This window comes from Odontesthes bonariensis, chromosome 23 (assembly GCF_027942865.1).
Source record: "Odontesthes bonariensis isolate fOdoBon6 chromosome 23, fOdoBon6.hap1, whole genome shotgun sequence".
Lineage (NCBI taxonomy): Eukaryota > Metazoa > Chordata > Actinopteri > Atheriniformes > Atherinopsidae > Odontesthes > Odontesthes bonariensis.
The window spans coordinates 28,306,206-28,330,138 of record NC_134528.1 but is presented as its reverse complement, the minus strand read 5'-3'; the positions used below and the strand labels follow the sequence as shown (position 1 = coordinate 28,330,138).

Sequence of the window (23,933 nt, the reverse complement as noted above, 5' to 3'; positions counted from 1 at the left end):
CAGGGTGCTGTCATCACTCAGCTGATTCTGCTACACACAAAAAGGTGCTACAACACCATGGCTAATGAGCTAATTTCCTTACAAGAATGTGCTACAACACTGTAGGTAACTGGCAACATTATTCAAATCAATGTGCTACAACACTATAGCTAACTAGCAACTTTATTCAAATCAATGTGCTACAACACTATAGCTAACAAGCAACTTTAATCAAATCAATGTGCTACAACACTATAGCTAACTAGCAACGTTATTTAAATCAATGTGCTACAACACTATTGAGAATGAGGAGTTGTCGTCATAGTACAGAGCCCCGCCCCTATCCGCCATGTTGGCAGAATGCTAGCGAGAAAACGCCGTTCTCTCTGTTCGTTTACATTGTACGCGTGTGTTTTTAAATCAGTAAGTGTAAACAGTACGGAATTGCAAGAACATGTCTGGAAATCAATGCTGTGTGAAGAACTGTTCCAGTACCTCACACAATACGTTTGGGAAACATAGGAACAACGAAATACGTTATTTTAGGTTTCCTAAATGGATGCAGCATCAGGGAGAGCAGGTGTCTGACCTACTGCAGGGAGCTCGTAAGGATCAATATTTTGGATGCTGGACAGTTTCTCCAAATACCGCTGCTTTGCGCTTGTAATAAGCTTGTCCCTGTAAGGTCCCTTTTCTTTCGCCTTATCTCTCTGCATTGCTTTGCTTTCTTTCTTTCTTTTGTATTAGTCTCTGCCCTGCCGAAATGACAAATGCGGGAAGATATCCGTTAAGTTAATGGCGTTGTCCCTGGCAACCAATAGATTCTTCTGCCAACATGGCCGACCGGCCGACCGGAGTCACGTGACTCCTCATTCTCAATAGCTAACTAGCAACTTTATTTAAATCAATGTGCTACAACACTATAGCTAACTAGCAACGTTATTCAAATCAATGTGCTACAACACTATAGCTAACTAGCAACGTTATTCAAATCAATGTGCTACAACACTATAGCTAACTAGCAACTTTATTTAAATCAATGTGCTACAACACTATAGCTAACTAGCAACGTTATTTAAATCAATGTGCTACAACACTATAGCTAACTAGCAACGTTATTTAAATCAATGTGCTACAACACTATAGCTAACTAGCAACGTTATTTAAATCAATGTGCTACAACACTATAGCTAACTAGCAACTTTATTTAAATTAATGTGCTACAACACTATAGCTAACTAGCAACGTTATTTAAATCAATGTGCTACAACACTATAGCTAACTAGCAACGTTATTTAAATCAATGTGCTACAACACTATAGCTAACTAGCAACGTTATTTAAATCAATGTGCTACAACACTATAGCTAACTAGCAACGTTATTCAAATCAATGTGCTACAACACTTCAGCCAATATTGGAGGTTACATTGCATGAATGGGTCTATATTAATTTCTTATGGACTTTTCCATAGGGAGTTTTTAAAGGAAGAATCAGTAAAAAGTCCTTCCAATCAGCTCTGTTATCAATATGAGCTTAAAAACAGCAGTCTGGTCATAATGTCAGTTAGCAAAACTCATCTGTGCTGCCTCAGCAATGGTGCTACTGGAGCACATGCATCCCCATTATTGAATAAGGAATATAAGTAAGTTTTGCTATCTCACTTTTTGTCTTTTTAAAATAAAATGTATTACTGACGAGTTTCTACGCAACTTCATCAAACAAGTGCATGTACAACTAGAAGGCAGAAAGCAGTGCTCCACCCCGTTTGTTTGTCTGTGCCAATTTCCTAAGCAGAGGTGACAAGCAGTTAACTTAAACACTTGCACAAAAAGATAGATGGAAATTGTTTAAAACTCCAAGGAGATTACAGCCCTTTGCCAAGAGCAGAAGAGGATTGTGGATTCAGGCCAGTAAAAAGAGCAGACTGTCGCCTTTAGGACTCACGGGATATCAAAGTCTCCGCAGAGCTCATAATGCAAAACTCTGATCCCACATCATAAGACTTATCTCTTAAAACTACACACAGAACATAAATATATGCGTTCAAGGATTTGCATGCACACAGGTTTTCCTTTGTAAAAACACTCATTTTCAGTGATGTGTATCAGGCCTGTAACTACTCACTCAGATATCTGACAGCGAGTTTAGAGGCTGGAACCGATTACATTGTTGGCTCAGACCATGACGTGTACATCTATAAATCCATTATCATGGTATGCCTGACATTTTGCTGTACTTTGTATCATGTATATAAAAGAGTCTTGGATGAAATGGGCTGAGAAATTACAAGAGTAAAAAAACTGTACCTGAAAAGAGGTTTCAGGTGCCTTGTAAAGCAGGTGTCGTTTCAGGTAAATGTGGCATGTTGTAATGTATAACTTCTCGTGAACATAATTACAAATTGAATGACAAATTCAGTGAAGCTAACATTGCTACCGTGCCGCATATTTTTCCTTTATCAAGATTCCAACGTATTCAGACCACCCTTTAGTTGATCCGGTGCAACCCATGGAAGCAGATAAGGTAAGAGTCATGTAGTTCAGCTTAAGTTCAATCACTGACTAAAAATACAACTTTGGAAAAGTAAGCTAGAGTATGCTAACTCCTCCTATTGGTCCATGGAGTCCAGACAGTCTTTTTAACTTTGTCGTCTACAGCCTGCGATTATTTCAGATCATTTTAGTTTTTCATATAATTTCAAATCCGAAACAACCACTCTTCAAATGATCATTTCTTGTACTGATCCATCCAATTATGTTCTGTTTTTGATGCATTATTAATACAATATAAAACATGAATTGTGCAAGAACACACAAGGTTTATATTTAAGTCCATTAAACAAAGTTTTACAAAGAATAAAAAATACCTTCTTTTACTAAACTACTAACAAATTGAAGTGCCATAATTATTACTGCAAAGTGCATATATCCCATGTAAGAATGGAACAGGATGTCAACCATGACTTAGCTGACACTAGCTGGCAAATAGTATCAGTAACAGTTGGTATCATGTGCTGCTGTCTTTCTCTCTTTCTCTAATGTTTCCTGTCATAACCATCTGCTCATCAAAAACATCACCCTGGTTGCTATGGAAGCTGAGGGCCCCCTTCGAAAGTTTTTTTTTAATGTAAAGTGAGAGAAAATTCAATCCTGAGCCAACAAAAGTCCGAATATTATCTATGACCTCCAAGCAGCGACACTTCTGCTGTTTACCATGCATGAGCCCAAACAGGATGCAGTGACCTGATGACTGGGGAGAGATCGTCTGGATGCTGAACAGGATGATGTCACTGTTTATCAGTACACTAGCAACTAAAAACAAGCACCAAATACTGCTCTTAGAGAGAACAGAGAGAACAGACAGGAGATAGAGAGAAAGTAACACTGATGAGGACATGAAACACCTTTACAACGGCAATATGCTCAGTATGATGTCCACAGTGTATTTCTCTGTTATCCTCGCCAAACGTGGGGGATACAACTCCAAATAAGTCTGAAGTTTGGTATCCTTCAGGGCCACTGCAGTGAGATCCAGGACGAGTTCATGCTTCGTGAAGAGTTTCCATTAGTTGCCATACTCACCGTGACCGTGGTCTCCTTGTTCTGTTTCCTGGTAGGCGACGTTGATCCTGGGCTCTGTAGAGAGAAGAAGGACGCCCCGTCAAAACCACTGTCCTCTGCGTCAGACATGACTGCTCAGCATACACACACTTTCACTCAAACACGCACACCAGCACTGTTGTTTTCCTAGCGAGCGCTGTTAGCGTCTGACTGGTGCACTCTCTGCTCCTGCTGTTGCTGCTGGTTTGCTTCTCTGTGTGTATGTGTGTGTGTGTGTGTGTGTGTGTTGCTGTGAAGAGTAGGGAGGATAGTTCTGCAGAGCAAAGCAAAGCATGATTTGCTTTTTCTCTTTGTGTGTGACTGTGGATATATGTGTGTGTGTATCTCAACATTTGAGCTTAGTTTTCAAATAAAGCAGTGGGATATGAGTATATGGTGGAGAGAAAGAAGAATAAATGTGCTGTGTGCAACGCCTGATTTCCACTCAATAAAATAAAGGACATTGGATAAGAAACGTGTGTATATTTTTTGCAATGACTGGGTGCGTCCATGAAGGTGTAGAAAAGAAGGCTGAGGTAAGAGAAAGCGAGTAAGGGGTGGGTGGATCCTGTATAACTTCACCCTGACTGCCTGGCTAATTATGATCAGGGGAGCAGATACTGTAGGAGGGATTAATCAGCTTTAACTGCCATCAGCCTCTCTATTAATAACGAGAGGGGAAAAGAGGCAGGCGGTTTGTTCAGGTGAAATGTGGAAAAACAAAATTGTGTGCCAATATTATAGTAATTGAACTTTTATGACTGCAAACAGACGCAATAACCTGGGAGTTGCTGAGTTTTCTGCTGGCTTTGGATGTTTCCTGAATTGTTATAATGCTCTTGAAGAGTTAGGGGGACTGAATAGTGGGCTTTTATCATGCATTAACCAATGTTTTCATATTTCCAAATTACTTTAGGTACTTAAAGTGATGATCAGTTGAAACTGCAGATTAACTCGCTTTTATCAGACATTTCAGTTGCTCCTCTGGTGTTGTGATTGTTTGTACAAATGTGAAACAGTTTGTAGCCAAAGCGATAAAATACAGATTCATGCACCACTTTGTAAAATTAGTTTCTGGTCATATATGCTGAAACTGTCACAATGCCCTAAGAGTAACATGACAGACAATCTGTAAAAAAAACAAAAAAAACAGTGCATGTTGGACTCCGCCAGGGCTGCCCCATGTCACTGATCCTTTTTGAGATTTTCATGGACAGTATCTCAGGGCGTAGTAGTGGAGAGGAGGGCTGGTTTGGGAACCAGCATTTCTGCTTTTTGCGGATGATGTTGTTCTGTTGGCTTCTTCAAGCCAAGACCTTCAGCGCAAACTGGAGCGGTTCGCAGCTGAGTGTGAAGCAGTCGGGATTAAAGTCAGCTCTTCCAAATCCGGGGTCACGGTTCTCAAACGGAAAAGGGTGGAATGTTCTCTCCAAGTTGGGGCTGTTGAACCATAGGGCGAAGCTTTGAATCTACTGGTCCATCTTTGTTTCAACCCTCACCTATGGTCACAAAATTTGGGGAGTGACCGAAAGAACGAGACATAAGCGGATACAAGCAGCTGAAATCGGTCTTCGGAGGGTGGCCGGGCTCATAGGGTGAAGAGCTCTGCCATCCAAAGGGAACTCAGAGTACAGCTGCTGCTCCTCCGCATCGAAAGGAATCAGCTGAGGTGGTTTGGACATCTGGTTAGGATGCCTCCTGGTCGCCTTCCTTTGGAGGTTTTCTGGGTACGTCCTACTGGGAGGAGGCCCCAGGGGAGACCCAGTACTCGTAGGAAGGATTATTTGTCCCTTCTGGCCTGGGAACACATCAGGATCCCCCAGAGAGTGTCGCTGGTGAGAGGGATGTCTGTCTTCTCTCCCGAACCTGTTGCCTCCGGGACCCGATCTCGGATAAGCGGATGAAAATTGATGGATGGATGGATGGATGAAGTTAATCTGGTTCTTAATGTGGTTTACAAGAATCTACTGAACCTGTGTGAAAACAACTATGTTACTGACCAAATGCATGGTCGCCTTCTCTGAAGGGAAGGGTCGTGGAGACAGAGCTGAAGCACAGCAGAGAGGGACAGTGAGCGTCCTGTAAGATGTATTTATTTTAATAAGTTAGCTTGAGTTTTACACTGTAACCCTAAAAATTCATAATAATCTGAAAATCAGATAGTTTCAGAACGTAACTAAAGCCTCTTTACGGCCATGATGTTAAACTTGACTGTCATCACTGAAGCACTTGTTAGTTTTGTTTTTGCACATGTCGCACATTTACAAAAAATGTATCATGTAACAGACAGTGGAAAAAGCTGCAGGCAGCACCTCTGACTCTAACTTCCTGTTCTGCTGTGCCCTCAGTTGCCATCCTACATGAAAAAAACTGAGTCACGTTTTCATGTGTGTGCTCTCTAAGTAATAATGAGGACTCAACACAGCAGTCATTTACATGTTGTGGGAACATACAGCAAACTAAATAAACCAAGCTGGTTGGAGGGTCTTTACAGTGTAAAGCTTTGCAGGATTGGGAATAAGTACCAAGCTTTAAGCAAGACACCAACACCATCAGGGCTGCAAAGTCAAAATGGGAGCTTTGGACACTCAGAACTATTCATTTAACTTCAATTAAGCGCTTAATCCACTAATTTAGTACTACATAGACAAAAATTTACATGACTTAGAAAAAGCAAAAATAAATCCCCAGTAAGTTCTTAGTATTGGTCATATTTCCTATTTTGTTATCGAAAGCCTGCACACATTTTTTGATGCATCCTTTTTGTTACCATCCAAAAGATTGTACATAAGAGCGTGGCTACATGTGTGTCGAGGGTCCTACAGGTCATGGGTTAAAAATGTGTACACATGTTGTCAAATACTAGAAAAGAACAAATACCAGACAGCTTTACCTGGGGCTCTGTACTGCTCTTCCTAACCAAAGTGTTGTGTGAATACTCCACATGATGCAAGGGACTACCACCTGAGTGAAATCCATTCACTGCAGACAGAAATGAGAGAGACAAGGACAGAGAAAGGAGAAAACAAATTGAATTAGCTTTTTCTGTTTTCACAGATGAGTGGTGAATTTGTTGAATTGAATTGTTTCAAAGAGTTGAAGCAACCTGTGCTGAACTGTAGTTTAACTGTTGTTGTTGATAATGTCTTGAATAGTGTGAGAACAGCTTGCCAGATTAGTCTAGTTATACATACATCCTGTATTAAGTTAGCATGGGAAGTCGCTTAAGTTTTAACTTCATGCCCTAATGATGAAGTAACATTAAACCCCAGGAATGTTTTACTCTTTTAGGACACAAAAAGTAGTCAGAAAGTGTTTACAGCTAACCTGAAATGTGCAACGCCTCACTAGCAAGCTAACTCTGTTAGCCGATACACTAACATTAGAACCACACATTAGTTATTTTAAGTAGCAAGGTAGAAATTTTAGGCATATTGTACTGATTGTGGCAAAATAAAAATAAAAACTTTTGGAACAAAAGTTAGCTAATGGTTTTACTCTTTAGTCTGAATTGTCATACAGTACCAAGTAAAGTTGAGTTTTGCTAGTTGGCTGAATTTGCCTCATAACCACAGACTGAATAAAATCAGTGGATGGAGCCACATTTTGAAGCCTTGAGTTCAACATTTTGGCTGTCACCATCTTGGTGGGCTGTAGCCCAGGAGTAAGAGCAGAAGTCTACCAATCGGAAGGTTGGTGGTTTGACCTTTCCCTGGCTGCCTGGGCCACATGTAAAAGTGTCCTTGGGCAAGACACTGAACCCCACGTTGCCTACCGAAGCGTCCATCGAGGTATGAATGTGTGTGAATGCATAGAAGAAAGCACTGTATTGCCTATATGGACTCTGACGTCCGCTGTATGGGTGAATGTGTCATGTAGTGTTAAAGTGCTTTGACTGGTCAGAAAGACTAGAAAGGTGCTATACAAGTACAGTCCATTTACCATCTTGCTCCTTTGAAAGCAGATGTTATGAGAGAGGTGGCTGAGAACTGTGGAAACTACTCACTGCGTAAGGTTGTCAATCACAACTAAATAATAATAATTTAAACAATAAAATACGAAATGAGTATCATGTTGTATCAAAGAAGACTTAAAAGTTGGGACTGAAACCACAAAGTCACAAGGAAAATGTTTACTGAGGCTCTATAAAAAAACCTAAGTAGTCCTTTTTCATAGACTTCCCTACAGCCGGTCTCCTTTCTTTGCGTTCTTTTATCTTTTGCCGGGAGTCACTTCCGTCTGGGCACCAACAGAATACAAGTTGTTCATAACGAGTGAACTAAATGAGTGACGTCTGCTTCCAGAGAGTGGAAACATCTAAGAAACCTTACTGGTTCTCTCTGTTTGTCTGCCTTTAGGACCAGGGCCAAAACAGAGACAGAGGAGGCTTTAGTTCTGCAGTTAAGGCTACAGATAAAGTTAGTCACAGGAAGTGTCTGTGTGTGGTAAGTATGAGCGGGTGCTTTGTGTCACAGTGGAATTTAAGAAGAATTCCCAGCCCCAGGGTACTAACACTCAAGGAAGTTGAGAAGAAAGAGACTGAAAGGCAGAGATACAAATGAAGTACCTGCTGGCAGAGAGTTCTTGTGTCTGAAGGAGTTCTTGGGTGTCCCTGGTGCACTGGACGGTCTCTCCCATGTTGTCTCTGATGGGATGTCAGGAAGAAATAGAAAAACTGTGAGATTGGGAAATAGTTGGAACTATTTGTGGGCAGAAATAAGAAGAAGTGATTCCATCCGCTGACGCAAACTTGGCATTTGTCGCCGTCTTTGCACTCCAGATTCCTTTTTTAACATTTAAAAATCTTTTTGTTCCTTTTCTTTTATTGAGTAGTAAATAACAATGCAGGAGCTGTGGAAGTACATTCTAGGTTAAACTCTGATAGTAGTTTAATAATAGAGAGACAAAGGCTTAACAACTCTTGTTTCTGGAAGTTGGTTTCAACTTGTGGTGTTAAATGTCTGCAGAGATTTACATGGGAACATGTTACATACTGTATGTTAGACAACAGCTGCTTAAAATATGATAAAAATGACTGAGATTTACATGTTAATGAATGAGATTGGAATCTATTTAAGGTGAGCAGGTATTAAAGGTGAGAAAAAAACAACCCTACCTGTGACTGTCTTGTCACAAATATGCCTGCTGCAATACATTAGCATCCAGCTAACCGTGTAATGCAGTTGTGTATCTGAAAACTATACTTATTACTGTTCTAACTTCATTCAAAAGCATCTTCACTAGATTCCAGAATTTGCATTACTCGGTGCAACTTAGTGCTGTCGCATATTATTTAACTGCACATAGATGTCTGCAGAGGGATGTACGAAAGCCCTTGCAGATATGGGTAGATGACAAAATTCATGTTGTGTAGACCTTTGCCAACATGCATGTGCGCAAACATTGTGCTCGGCTCCTGAAAAATGTGTTTTGTTGACCCTACTCTCATAGGCACAGTGCCAATGTGAAAAAAAATATAATTCACAATTCTTGAAATGATCATAGTTCCAACAATACCAGCATAAGCCTGCAAACTATAGCTTGGATGGTCTTATAAATTCACTCATTGCTTAACAGTGTCTACTTTAAAAGATGCAAAAAGCATGACGGGCAAAGATCCTTATAAATAAGAGCTTGCTTTAATTTATTCCCCTTTGCCCATTTACACCACAGTGTTGGGCTCAATCAGCCCTTTGCTCTGAGTGCAGAAAGAAAAGACACTGACATGTAAGGAGCTCTTATTAAATTTGAGTCATTTTGGCTGCTTTTTCTCTGTTTAGTGCTGCTTTCGCAAAGGAAGCAACTGAGCCAAGCCCATCAGCTCAAATGACACGCACGGAAGGGATAACTGGCAGCAGGCTTATGGAATAAGGCTGTGCCTTCAGGTTTGATGAACAACAACCGGCCAGAGGCTGTACTCACAGGCCTTCTATATATCAATTACTCTCTATTTGCTTGTCATAAACAAATCGATACTCCTTGAAATACAGGATATTAGTGCTGAAAAATATCTTCTTAGCAGCGGGGAAATTGCTGGTTATTGTGACACCTAAGCCTTCTAAGAGGGACACCATTTAAAAAGACACTTTATCACAGCTATTTTTAAAGTAACACGCACATATTCACAATCCAGTGAAGCAGCTTTTTCTATTCGTTACAAGGCAATGTAAGTGAAATCTGACATATTTCTTGCAATGTTTAACCCCTAAGTGGAAGAGCTCATCGTTTCTAAGCAACTGGATCTCCAAATGTAAATCTATGATCATTTTTCTTCAAGCTGGGTCTTTTTTGTTTGTTTGTTTTCTTTTGTTTTAACACAAGTGGAAGATTAGTGTTGGCATTTGCCAGATTTCTACCTCCAGATGAAGTGATCGTACAGCAGCAGCAGCAGTAGCAGGAGTAATCCTCATTAGGCGCCTTGTGACGGAGGAGCAGAAGTCTGAAAGGCTGTCAGTCAACCTAAATTGCCTTCACAGTCTTGATAGAGGATACAAACCCACGCTGGCTTGGTTTACTCACGTTCACTAATTTGTGGAATGGCTCATCTGCCCCTTTCCAGCTTTGTGGATCTTAATGATGTGAATTCAGGATATCAATGGCATGAAGCATGCAATGATTTGATCTGCGTGAATATAGGCTCTTTTATAACAAAACGTGCTGATTTCTCTTCAGAACCCTTAAATTTCTTCTTTTTGCAAACATAACATGTTCAGATTCACCCGACTGCGTGTCAGACATCAGCAGACAGTGGCTGTAGCAGGTGTGCGCATGAGGGAAAATAGACACGAGCCGGTCTGAAAACCGAAATAACCCTGCATCCGCTTATTGTCCATGGCACCAGCTATGATTCCGGATTCAGAGAAGGAGAAATGGCCTAGTTAGCTTTGACAGAGTTATGTTTTATTCATAGCCATATGACACAGGTCCCTGTTGCATAAGTTACCTCCTGTCGCTGGTTTAGTCAAAGCAGTCCAGTCTCTGCAGCAGAGACGTTATCTTGTTGATTAGAGATGGAACAATGAAAATTAGTGACATTACACTGGCAGCTGGAGCTTGAAGCCGATCGTGACATAAAATTGTGAACCCGAACAGTTTGAGATTGCTGTGCTGATGCCACGCTCCCAATGGATAAAACTATATATTTGCTCTAATCCACTGCATTTCACAGGAAAGTATCAAACTTTTGACAAAATAAATTTTGTGGTAAATTTACTAAAGATTTACAAAACATAGGGTGTTTACGACATATTGTGCATTGATACAGAAACAAATGTGTGAATTTGCTGCATGTCTTTCATCAGTGTGTTTCATTACTTTCTGACAAGGCAAACACGGCGATGAGCTCTCTCTGGGCTCAGAGATCATTTTCTGAACTTCTGAATCAATCAACTGAGGGAAAAATCCAGCAAATCATTGTAAATAAAAGCAAGATGGGGCATGTTGAGCTCCGACTCCAACTGAAGTAAATACTGAATACTTCTGGCGCCGACAAGTTAAGGTTCAAAACAAAGACTGACGGCTGCAGAGAACGTTCACTGTCTGCTGACCCATGCGACCCAACAGTCAAAGAACCCAACAGCAACAAAATAAAAATGAATCCTTATTAAGGCTGGGCAACAATTCAAATTTTTTATCTAATTAATCACATGATTTCCCTGATTAATCGTGATTAATCGCATTTGTACCCAAAATCCCAAAAGTAGTGTATAGCTTTTAGCATTTAGTTTTATTTTAAATGTGCTGCCATATGAATGAAAGTGCCATAACATTTGTTGTGCAAACACACTTTTAACATCAGCATCTTTCTGTAGTTTTTATGTAGAAGCCTCGCTCCACTGTCTGTTTCCTTGAATGACTTGCTGCTATCAGTTGTGTGTTTTGCCTTTAAGTGATATTTTAGACTGGAACTACTACGCTGAGAAGACAATTCAACTTGGCAGTGTTTACAGATGACTTTGGTTCTGTCGACTCCGCCGTCTGGAAGAACTTTAAAATGAAAATGTCCGAGTAAAAGTTCCGTACCCTTCTCCATGTTTGGTGGATCCGCCGATTACTTTCTTTTTTCCGGTTCCACAGCAGACAGCAACAGACTTTTACAAAATAAAAGCCTGTGAGCAACAGACTTTTACAATAATAAAATAAATAATCAAACAGGGGTGGTTTGTGGCGTAGTGTACAAGAGGCTATAGTCCTCGCTGCAGCTGGCCTCGAGTCCCGCATCGGACGGCCCTGTACTGCGTGTCGTTCCCCCTCTCTCTGCCCCCTGCTTCCTGTTTCTCTGAACTTTCCTATCCATTAAAAGCACAAAAGCCCCTCAAATTTGTATTTTATTTTTTTTAAATTTTTATTTTAAAAAAAATATATAGATAAATAAAACCTGCGTTAATGCGCGATAAAATACTTATGGGCGTTAAAAAATTAACGAGTTAACGCGATAATAACGAGTTAACTCGCCCAGCCCTAATCCTTATACAATTAAGTTACACAATTATAGCTCAGCAGCCTGGAACAAAATATCAGAAAACCGATCACATAAACAGATCCCTCTTATTCAACATATCGTATAACCATAAAGCAGGACCAAAAGGACCAAAAAGGACCAAAACACGACCAAACTCCTTCCACAATAAAATACATCCTTCTATTGAGTTTAACAGTGAGAGGATAAACAAAAGTTTATCCCATCTGTCTGCCCATACCTAAGTTTATTAAAAGGCACAATTGTGTCCATTCGGTTGTCAGGGATGATTCTATTTGCAGCTAAACATCTAATTATCTACATATAACCGCATATATCTGCGTTCACACCATCATGTTTGCAGTTTAGTTGCTATGTGTCGTTTCATCTTCCGCCACGATCAACTTGGGCCGCTGCTTTGACGACACACCTTCCGCCACACACGTTTCTGAAGTTTCAGTGACAACGCTGTTTTCATGCCAAAACAACAGTGGTTTTCTATTTATAACGGTTAACCGAGGCAGATTTTATGAAGCCATGCAAATATATGGCATAGATGATCGAAATCAAATAAACAATTTAACTGAAGATAGGCTATTTTAAAAAACATTTGTTCCATTTAAAAATACCTGCAAACTGAGGGGACTTTCTGTGGTAAACCCACAGTGTGTGCCCTGGGACTGTGGAGTATCTGGCTTTGTGTGTTTGTACGGCAGCCCACTGAGGAGGCTGGGACGAGGGGAAGAGTCTCAGAAGGCGGCTGGTAAAAAAAAAAAAAAAACACTGCACCCTGCAACACAGGAAGAGAAGCCTAGAAAAGAAAAACCTGAAAACCCTGAGACAAGGACACACAGCCCTCACCCACGCTGCTCTGTTACTATGGCGATGCCAAAACACAAGCACACACACGCACACACACACACACACACACACACACACACACACAGGCCACTAATCTAACTGAACTTTAGAGAAGTCTGTTAAAAATAGCAGCAACACTTTAAATATCAATTGTTTCCAGAGAAAGGTTATCAGATTAGCTCATTTGGAAACAAATGCTGGGGTGGTGGTTCTGAAAGAAACCCGGCTTGTAGCATATTTAGTGTGTGTGTGTGTGTGTGTGTGTGTGTGTGTGTTAAGGCTCTGGGCTTTGGTCTAGCCATCATGCGTCCCGCAGGTTTTTCCATGATGTTTCACAACACCATAGCAACAATACTGATTTCTTTATGAGACAGCATACAGATGCTGCTGATGTGTGCAAAACTGTATGAAATTTTAATCATTTTCTCTGGGATTCTTTTGTTCCGGCACGCCGCTCTTGTCACTTTTTTCTTTGTCTTTCCAAGCACAGCGTCAAGAAGACAAGACACAAAATGTTGAGCTCCCACTGGAATAACAAGACGTTTCTCTATTAAAGCATCTTACGACAACACATTCAGCTCTGTTAGAGGAACCTCAGAAGTTTGTTGCGTTCTATCCTCAAAGAGAGGGAGGAGCGACTCCCCTGGTCTCGTGCCTGGGTGGAGCCCTCAGCTAAGTTTAGATCCCCTCCTCTCATCCCTCGTGGCCACAACTTGACCGCCGCAACAAAGATCACAGACAAACATGATGCGAACGGCCCTGATGTGGAGCCGTTTACACTCTGGACTGACTGCTAGGCCACAATTCCAGTTATATGAGAGAGACAGGTGCAGAGTCACTGGGCTACATGTCAGAACTGTTCCCATGAGCAGAATCTGCTCTTTAAAGAAAGAACAGGTTCAACTGTTTCTGTCCTCAGAACCAGCAGTGACTCAGAAGTGATATAAAAACTGTCCTCAGAAGGCAGAATGAAACCAAATCTCCAGGATCTTACGTTTAGAGATGACCCTATGAGTTTGTTCAGTCTCAGGGGTGTTTCTTGGTGAAAGTTCCACTTTCCAACCGAGACCTTTAAGACAGGCTTATGAGTAGGGACGCACAGACGCATCAGCCTAACGTTATCAGACGACATCCAGCATGTTGACTGCAGTCCACATACAGCACAGTCTCATGGCAACGGCCGATATTCATCTGGCATAAACCTGGTTGTGTCACACTGACTTCTCCCTGAAAGGATCTTTTATTAGTTTTTTTTCCCATGTATTTTTTACTGAGCAGCACATTTCATTGTTTCTCTGGAATTAAAGACAAAATAAAAGACACAAACAATCGGTACTGGCTATCGGCCGTCAGCCAAATCATCATTCTTAGCGTTGGTGGCCCCAGAATTCTAACAATTGATGCTGATTCATCACAACACCTTCTGGATAAAGTTCTGATTCAGAAATAAAGTTAAAAAAACACACGGTAAACACCAGCAGAAGTAGGGCCCCTACTTTAAGGAAAAATCTGTGTAGTTGCACGATGACCTGCGATTCCAGCCTCACCATTCGGTTCATTTACGATTCACCTGATGAAGAACTGATGCATCGAAAGATGAATCTGATAATCTGTCTCTTGCATCCTCAAATTACTCTCGAACCAAACAGTTCCCCTTTCATTATCAAAAAACAAGCAGCAAGTTACTTGTCTTCAATCCAAAAAGCTGACCTTGCATACATACTGTATGTTACATATGAGTCAGTTTCCACAGAAGTCCGTGATTCACATGGAATCACAGTTCCTTTTGCTATGCTTATCAGTCAGGTTTTGATTCACTACTGAAACGGATCCGAAACGGATTTTTGAAAAGCCCTAAAAAAAAAGAAGAAATGTGAATCAGATACGTTTTTACTGAATAAACTCAGCTGCGTGGTGTCGCCAAAGGGCGGCGGTAAAGTTTCCTTGTGGCTTTCTTTCAAAAGAAGTCGCTGACCGAGCTGGAATCAAACCTCGATGGCTTAACTGGGAAGATGCCGGTCAGTCGGGTTGTTGTTTGCCCGTTAAGACCGAAAACAGCTGGTGAGTCACCTCATTCTAACCTTTGCCGGGTCAGTCACGACCGGCAAAGTTGGTACAGAAGCTGGGTCAAGGTGAAAGAAGCTAACATGTTCTCTTACGTTAGTTATATCTCCAACGTACCAGATTTTATGCACCGCACACGTCCGATCAGCTCTGTCCAGCTTTCACTTTCCATTTTCTCCTGCCCAACATATCGCAGATATTTTAGCATGACTGTGATAGTGACATAATGTTTAACACTTCTCCTTCTGAAACTTCTGTTTCTTCTTCCACTTCCAGGGTCTTCCAATTGAATGTTGCACAACAACACAAGTGCAACTGTGTTGATCTGTGACCGATCATAAAATGTGTGTGTTGGTCAATTAAAAAAAATCTGCAGCAATTTCACAGAAATGCTCAGAAATCTCACTTAGTTTAGTGTTAGAATTACTGTGGGTAAGTTTCAATGTTATCGGAAACTAAAGGAAAATGATTATTTTCTTTTGCCATTTCTTTAAATGATCGGCGTACATTCGGACGGTTAAAGCAGGAAGAGTTATGCCCAGGGATAAGGAGTATAGGGAAATAAACAGTGTCAATTCTTTGAAACACCCTTAAGTGAGTCCCTCAGCAAAGTCGATATCAAACTTAAGAAGAAAACTTAAGGAGTTTTCTACAACTGGCCCGAGGTCTTTTAAGAACACCAACGTGTTCCTTGCTCGGGGCCTTTTATCACTGTTTGAGTGACCGGTGAGACCCGCATTCACTTTAATTCCTCCCTTTATTACATCATCAAGTCGAAAGCACACAAAAGTTGCCGCATCAAGATATTAGCACCATCCGTCAGGTTTTACAATTCGGTCACTCAGGAATAGTAAAAGCATGTGAAGCTGCAATGTCTGCAGAACAGAGGAGATTAAACTGTCTTCTTTCCAGTGTGTGTGTGTGTGTGTGTGTGTGTGTGTGTGTGTATATGTGTGTGTGTGAGAGCGTTCAGGGAGGCACTGAGTGGTGATAGTGTTGACAGAAACAAGGCACTATCAGCAGCGCCAGTCCTTCTGAGCCCTGCATGCCGTACACAGCGGACATTTAACTCCATTACATAAAATCAAGCTCTGCTGCCTATCTGAAGAATATTGATAGCTGCAGCCAGAGGAAAAGGCAGGACGTCTTTGTGTTTGTCCTGAAGGCCAAACAGATTTGTCGGGTTTCTCTCCATGTAAAGTGGTGAGCTGGTTAGATACGCAAATGAAACTCCATTGAATTTTCAGTTGATTTCAGCCTCTGCAGTGCTGGGCGGTGGGCACAGTGGACGCCCACTGCTGACCTGCTGGTGGAGGCTGCTACCTTAGGGGGGTGCTGTTGTGGGTGCGGTGAGACTAGCCTGGAGAAATGTTTAGGTCGGTGAAAAGTGTCAAACCAACATCTATGTGAATTCCAGGATGGAAGTTTTCGCAACGGTAACCAGACTAGGGGTGCTGTTCATTTTACTAGGTCTAAAACAGCATTTATCAGGTCGTCTTTGAGTCTTTTCTGAGTGACTTTGGTGTTTTAACAGGCACGCCAACTCAAGTCTGTTTAAATTTGAAAATCTTACCATTGTTTGTGGTGTTGACGTAGTATCGCCTTCCTTGTGGTGACATGTAGCATTTCCATTGGGGAGGAAGGGGGTCTCTGAGGTCCTCGACAGGAAGATGACTCAGAGACGCTGTCCTCTGTTGAAGGAGAAAAGCAACACATGTGAATAATCATGACCCATCAGCAGCATGTTAGCACCCAGATAAAGATTTATTTCCCCCGTATGTCCTTCACAACTCAAGCCATTGCTGAGGATAAACACATAAATGCATCAACATCACTGAATGAGTGGGCTGCACCTCTGAGGCAGGACAAATGTGCACAACTCTGCCTTCAGTTACAACAGATTCTCATTTCCTGAAGAATTTCACAACCACCAGCCAATGACATCATGACGGAGCGGGCTGACCCGCCGCTGCCACAAAAAGAACAACAATCAGGCACGGCCGTGCACGCCGAACTGAGACCCAGAGCTCCAGAGTCAGCATATGTGCACACAACAAACAGCTGAGGAACACGAGAGAGTGTGTAGGCAAACTGCACACATCTGCTCCTGATTAGCAGGAAAACAATGGGCTGGGACTGGGTAACACATTGTGGAGATGCCGTTTGGAGACCTGGGAGCACCAGATGAAATTCCACCACCAACCCACAACTTTGCCACGATGAGGTTAGTTTTAGGAAGTGCAAGGACACTTAATGCAGGCACTCCACCGGGGACAGAAAGGGGCTTTAATTAAAGGGATAATCCGGAGTAAAATGCACTTTAGATCAATTTACGGGATGTTGGGAGTACATTACATGACGTTGAGTTGACATCAAAATCATGTAATTCGGATGTTTTGAGAATTTCGATTTGACCGTTTTTAGCCAAAAGTCGTTAGCCTGGAAGTGATGAGGGCATATCATGTCACCGCTACAAAACGCTATTTTTATACCTCTTCTACAGCTCCAAACAACATAACACTTACGTAGTAGTGAGTAGAGGGTCCCTAAAGCCAAACCGAAGTGTCCCGAGGTCTTCATGTGGTCGGATATAGAGTCCAGAATGAAAATAATCAAGCCAGTACCTTTCCGGAAATGTTGCTGCTGCAGCTGCCGCTAAAGACCGTGGTGAAGATGGTTTGATATTGGATATTCGACAGATATTCACAATAAGGAAATAAGGTGTCTTTTTTTTCAAACCAATATCAAACCAACTTCACCACGGTCTGTAGCGGCAGCTGCAGCAACAACATTTCTGGAAAGGTACTGGCTTGATGGACCCTCTACTCACTACCACGTAAGTGTTATGTTGTTTGGAGCTGTAGAAGAGGTATAAAAATAGCGTTTTGTAGCGGTGACATGATATGCCCTCATCACTTCCTGGCTAACGATTTTTGGCTAAAAACGGTCAAATCGAAATTCTCAAAACACATCCGAATTACATGATTTTGATGTCAACTCAACGTATGTACTCCCAACATCCCGTAAATTAATCTAAAGTGCATTTTACTCCGGATTATCCCTTTAAATACAGTAAGAGACAGACAAAACTGGCCTTTCTCTCAACAATATCAATAAATTAACTGGAAGACCCCCAAATATCGAAGGAGAAGGAGTCTTTTTGAGCTTTCCAAACCCAAAGAATAAGAGTTTGTGTGTAAGAAATGGATTCAACAGTGCATGAGGTGCACGCAGCTGCATAGCTTTCGAGTTGCAGATGTGACAGATTCTTACTGTGAGGCCGCAGGAACACCGCTACGTGTGCTTTCCAGCGTTTACTCACTGTGTAGAACACTGCGTTGTTTCTGATTCTGCAATTCTTCTGTGCAAATCTACTGAGGAGGATGCAAACTTTTCAGAGTATGAACAACACTCCAGGCTTTCTCTTTTTACCACTTTTAACAACCAGAGGGAGCACCGGCACAAAATGGTTACCTTGTTGGTCCCACTGAGATATAAGGTCTCCTCTCCCAGGGAGTCCTGGTCACAAACAGCAGCATGAGAGAAAAAACACGATAAACAATGCCACATAAAAGTTTCACTAAACCCGACACACCCACCCAGTTAAAAAAAAACAAGTGAAACAGCAACATGTTTCCTTCCCTCTGCCCTTAAAAGACCACAATAAGTTATTTAAGGGCCAAACTATTTTTGGTCCAGATTACTTACTTAGACTGCAAGGTAAATCAACCACCATTATTGGTGCAAACATGCTGAAGCACGGAGTTTAACTAGTGCATCAACATAGCAGAAGGGCTTAAAGCGTCACACATTCCTGAGGCAGCGCGATGTCCGATAAAGGCTAAACTCAGAAAATGTTCTTTGTTGTTGCCAACCAACCAGCGGGTTGTGGGTCAGTTCAGGTTTTGGAATACGAGAGAACGATAATAGGAAACGGAATGGAACGAGTAAAGATGCTATCAGTGAAACTAACAGTCATTCGAAGGTCACTCTGGAGACGTGTTTGAATGCTATTCGTTATCATTAGATGCTGCCACACCTGCCGGGAGAACAGAGAAGTTCAGCTCCCAGCACACTTTTCTGTACAATTACTTCATCGTCTGTTTTCAGTGGGAACCAAAAAGAGAAGTGGATTGAGCTGTCCCTTGAGATAATTCTTGCATCATCTCAGAAAATGAAGTCACTGCATGTAACTGATGCGGTCGCTGACAGGAAGTAAGGGATGAAACCCAGACCCTGCTGGTCCCACAGGACCGGCCAGTGTGAACACATGTTTGAGCTATGACTGCATGTCATAACACGGCGGCCAACAACATCTCTTTGATGCTCTTGACGGTCGACGTAACATTTGTCCTTGGTGTGTTTTGGAAAAGCGTAACTAGGGCGGAACGTGGCTCAGTGGTTAGAGTCGGTCGTCCAATAACCGGAAGGTTGGCAGGTTCAATTCCCACTCTCGCCACTCAAAAAAGATTGGTGGAACTGACAGCTGGAGGGGTGTCAGTCCACCTCCTTGTCACAGCTGAGGTGCCCTTGAGCAAGGCACCATACCCCCATGCTCCGTGGGCACTGAATGGCTGCCCACTGCTCCAGGTTGGCATCTGTCTTTGAGTGTGTGATCCTGTGCATGTGTGTCAACAGGTGCCAACCTGGATTGGTTAAAAGCGGAGGACAAATTTTGTGTGTATGCATGACCAATAAATCAGATCTTGATCTTAAAGAGCACAGAGATACCCCTCAGTGAGTGGTGGCCATGAATGTAGCAATGGATAAACAACACGCTATGAAAGAAAAACAGAGCCAACTTTTCACGGAGGCATGAAGTCAATACAACCACCCCAACTCAGATACAGATACAGTAGAGCTGAGTACTGCCGTACACGGCGGTGACCTCTCAGGCAGGATGCCCTTCACTTGCTCCTCATATGTTCTATCTAAGTCAAACGCAACTCCATCCATCCATTTACTATATCCGCTGAATCCGTCGGTCGGGTCGCGGGGGGGCTGGAGCCTATTCCAGCAGTCATTCAGCAGTTTCAGTGCAATCTGTTGGTTTCCTTAGCTAGGAAATTGTTTTTGAATTGGCTCTATATGAACGAATTGGATTATTTTATGAATAATTATGATTACAATTAATTGAATTCCAATTGGCTTGAATTGGACTTTATTATCTAAGTGCCTTGAGATGACATTTGTTGTATTTGGCGCTATATAAATAAAAATGAATTGAATTGAATCGGGCGAGAGGCAGGGTACACCCTGAACAGGTCCATCACAGGGCCACACAGAGACAAACGAGACACACAACCACACACGCTCACACTCACTCCTAAGGAGGATTTTAGAGACACCACTTAACCTAACATGCATGTTTTTGGACAGTTTGGGGAGGAAGCCGAAGTACCCGGAGCGAATCCCCGCATACACGGGGAGAACATACAAACTCAGCCGGGAGTTGAACCCTCTCGCTGTGAGGCGACGGTGCTAACCACCACACCACTGTGCAGCGCGCACCTATTACTCTATTTGTGGAACAAACAATATAAGGCTGGACTTAATGGCAGTACAGACCAGACTAAGCCTCTCACAATTTCACTGTATTATCGTTTAGGCTTTGCTACAGATTGAACCAGTTGCCTTTGAGGGCCAGGTGATAGACACGTAATGTGAAAGTGTTTGTCTCGTCAATCCTTGGAGAAACTAATCCTGGATCTATCACTATCACGGCCAGATGTGCAGGACAGCACCGGTTTCTTTTTCGACCCCCTATGCTACCTGTAAGACATCAATGAAACTACTGTTTATAAAGCCCACTTCTAGACTTCTGACTACTTTTCGTGGACTAGAAGTAGGTAAGAATGGTCACTACATTTTAAAACTATTAAGGGGGATCTTTCAGAAACAAAATAAGGGCACTCCTTACTGACTGGAAGCCAGACTGTGACTCTGATGCTACCCATAACCTCTCGTTCCTACGCTTTATTAAATTTCTCTTTATTGGATTTGGGGTTGGTTACACTCCAGCAACCACAGCTAAACTGATAATGCTCACCAGACACACTGGTTCGTCTTCATCTTTAACACTTCCAATAACATTAAAACTGAAAAAAAAGGTCCACTCCACAGAAAGTTGGGTAAAAATCTAACCAAAGTAAAAATAGACCCTTTGACAGAATGCCAAAATGAAAAGCTCCATCTGTTCGCTGAATGAGCTGCTTCTTCAGAGTTACACAATGTAGCGACCAGTGGATTAGCTTTAAGGCTAGCCTGAACATGTCTTTACTACACTTTACCAAATTTCTCTTCGGAAGACAAAGCCTCACTATCTACTTTACCTTGCTTCCAATTGTCTTAGAACAAATGACGCGGCCATATAGATTCAACTAGACTGCAGCATGTGAAAAAATAGCTCCACTGAAACCAACGACAACAGAACACAAAAGCTTCAAAACTGACAACAGGATTCGCTGAGGGATATTTTCAATGTTTGAATGTAAACACAGCCTTATGGATGTGTGCCATCTAGGAGGAGGCATCGCTTTAAAATAGGGCTGGGCAAGTTAACTCGTTATTATTGCGTTAACGCATTGATTATTTAACGCTGCTAATCATTTTAGCGTGCATTAATGCATGTTGTGTTTTTTTTTTAAATTTTTGAGGGGCTTTTGTGCCTTTAATGGATAGGAAAGTTCAGAGAGACAGGAAGCAGGGGGCAGAGAGAGGGGGAACGACACGCAGCACAGGGCCGTCCGATGCGGGACTCGAACTGGGGCCAGCTGTAGTGAGGATGATAGCCTCTTGTACCTGGGACACCTGCTCAACCCACTATGCCACAAACCACCCCTGTTTTATAGGCTTTTATTTTGTAAAAGTCTGTTGCTGTCTGCTGCGGAACCGGAAAAGAAGGTAATCGGCGGATCCACCAAACATGGAGAAGGGTACGGAACTTTTACTCGGCCATTTTCATTTTAAAGTTCTTCCAGACGGCGGAGTCGACAGAACCAAAGTCATCTGTAAACACTGCCAAGTTGAATTGTCTTCTCAGCGTAGTAGTTCCAGTCTAAAATATCACTTAAAGGCAAAACACACAACTGATAGCAGCAAGTCATTCAAGGAAACAGACAGTGGAGCGAGGCTTCTACATAAAAACTACAGAAAGATGCTGATGTTAAAAGTGTGTTTGCACAACAAATGTTATGGCACTTTCATTCATATGGCAGCACATTTAAAATAAAACTAAATGCTAAAAGCTATACACTACTTTTGAATAAATTTTTGGATTTTGCGTACAAATGCGATTAATCATGATTAATCAGGGAAATCATGTGATTAATTAGATAAAGAATTTTGCCCAGCCCTTCTTTAAAAGCTAGAGTAAAGGAGCAGTCAACAAATCGTATGACAAACTGTCGCATGACTGCATGGAGGGAGGATGAACTGTAAACCTGCAGACACACAGCACGAGGCTGTTCATGGACAACACAACGTAAATAAGGAATGTTTCTTTTCTTTCTTTTCGTCTCCAGCCAAACAATACATGACAAATCAAGGTCATTCTGTTTGAAAAATATTTCAAAAACAAATGCTGAAAAGAAACAGGTTTGCATCACCAACAGTGGTCTGAAACATTCTGAGACACACACAGATGCAGCTCTCAGTCCAGGTCGAGCTACATGCTATTAGCAGAGCCCGTGTGAGTCTTCAGGAAAAGACTGACGAGATTTTCTCTGCATCTCTGTTCGGTCACATGTTTGTTATCAGGGAAATTATACCACGGTATTGTTTTTCTCTGAGCTGTAGCAGACATGGCACTTGGAGGCAGGCAAAGACACATGGGAGTGGGTAGCATGAGCTCATAAAAAAAAAAACGTGGACGACATGCAAGAAAATCTTGGATATGAAGACTGTTTAGGGTAGTTTGTACATTATAAAAAATTTCTCTACTGTCTACTGTGTAAGTGTCTGCCTCTTAAACCATCAAAGAGTCGAAAACCTCCTCAGTGACAGAAGTTTGGGACACGTCTGATGCGTCCTGACACGCACCAAAAACAATCTGACATGAGTGAGAGGATGGGAGCACCTTGCGGTGGGTTCTAAGAGCCAGCTTGTCCCGCCATATGCAACCTTAAATAATGCACCATTCCAGATGGTTCACTTTCTAAACCACAGATCGCCTTTGGCTGCACATTCACAGCCCGCCAGAATCGCCGCTGGCAGAGAACACGAGGGCTCGTCCCAGCCTGCGACGACCGAGGGGCGACCACAACAATCACTGAGCGGCACACACCGCCTGTGTTCCAGTTTGATGAACTTCTAACGTTAGTCATTACTGCTGCTATCTGAGGATGGTGAAGATAACACTGAGTGTGAGAGGAATATCGTTTCAGCAGCAGATTGTAATCTGGTTTAATTAAAGTGACTCATCAGACTTTAAACATGACTAATATATTGTTATTTTATTCTGTCTAAAGTGCTCCACGTGTTTAACGCCTGAATTTTCAAAAACGGCTTCCACTGATTTTGGACATTTTCACTTTCGTTTTGTTCCTTTTTCCAGCAGATTTTGGCTGTGTTCGAAACCGCCTACTTCTCCTACTACTCCCACTACTCCTACTAACTTTTTTTAAGTTCCCGGATGCATACTAGATTCGCCGAAATGTTGGGTATGCATCATGAGGTTACTACTCATACTCAAACTACCCAGGATGCAACGTAACGTGACGTCGCCGATCGTCATTTCCTGTCAAAACGGCAGTTTCAAGCTAGCTACAACGAGGGTAGGTTCACTTCCTGTTTTCAAAACAAAAGCACCAATTGTATCGTAATGGCTTCCCCTATGATAAAAGGCAACGGGTATTTTATTTTGTGAAAATAGTGCACTGTGTGTAAACGCTCTGCATACTGTCTGATCGAATGAGTATGTCGTTTTCAAGTATGTAGTATGTAGTAGGCGGTTTCGATTGTTACTGGTCA

At 42.0% G+C, this 23,933-nt stretch overlaps 1 protein-coding gene across 2 annotated transcripts in view; it reads right to left on the bottom strand.

The window, feature by feature from the left end:
- Positions 1-23,933, bottom strand: part of gas7b (growth arrest-specific 7b) — a 68,142-nt gene that overhangs the window by 26,527 nt on the left and 17,682 nt on the right. For both annotated transcript variants that reach the window (XM_075457505.1, XM_075457506.1), the window contains 4 exons: positions 16,537-16,654; positions 8,148-8,225; positions 6,474-6,562; positions 3,563-3,616 (listed from right to left, as the gene is read on the bottom strand). In XM_075457505.1, coding sequence (XP_075313620.1) covers positions 3,563-3,616; positions 6,474-6,562; positions 8,148-8,225; positions 16,537-16,654 — 339 coding nt within the window. The remainder of the gene's footprint in view (positions 1-3,562; positions 3,617-6,473; positions 6,563-8,147; positions 8,226-16,536; positions 16,655-23,933) is intronic.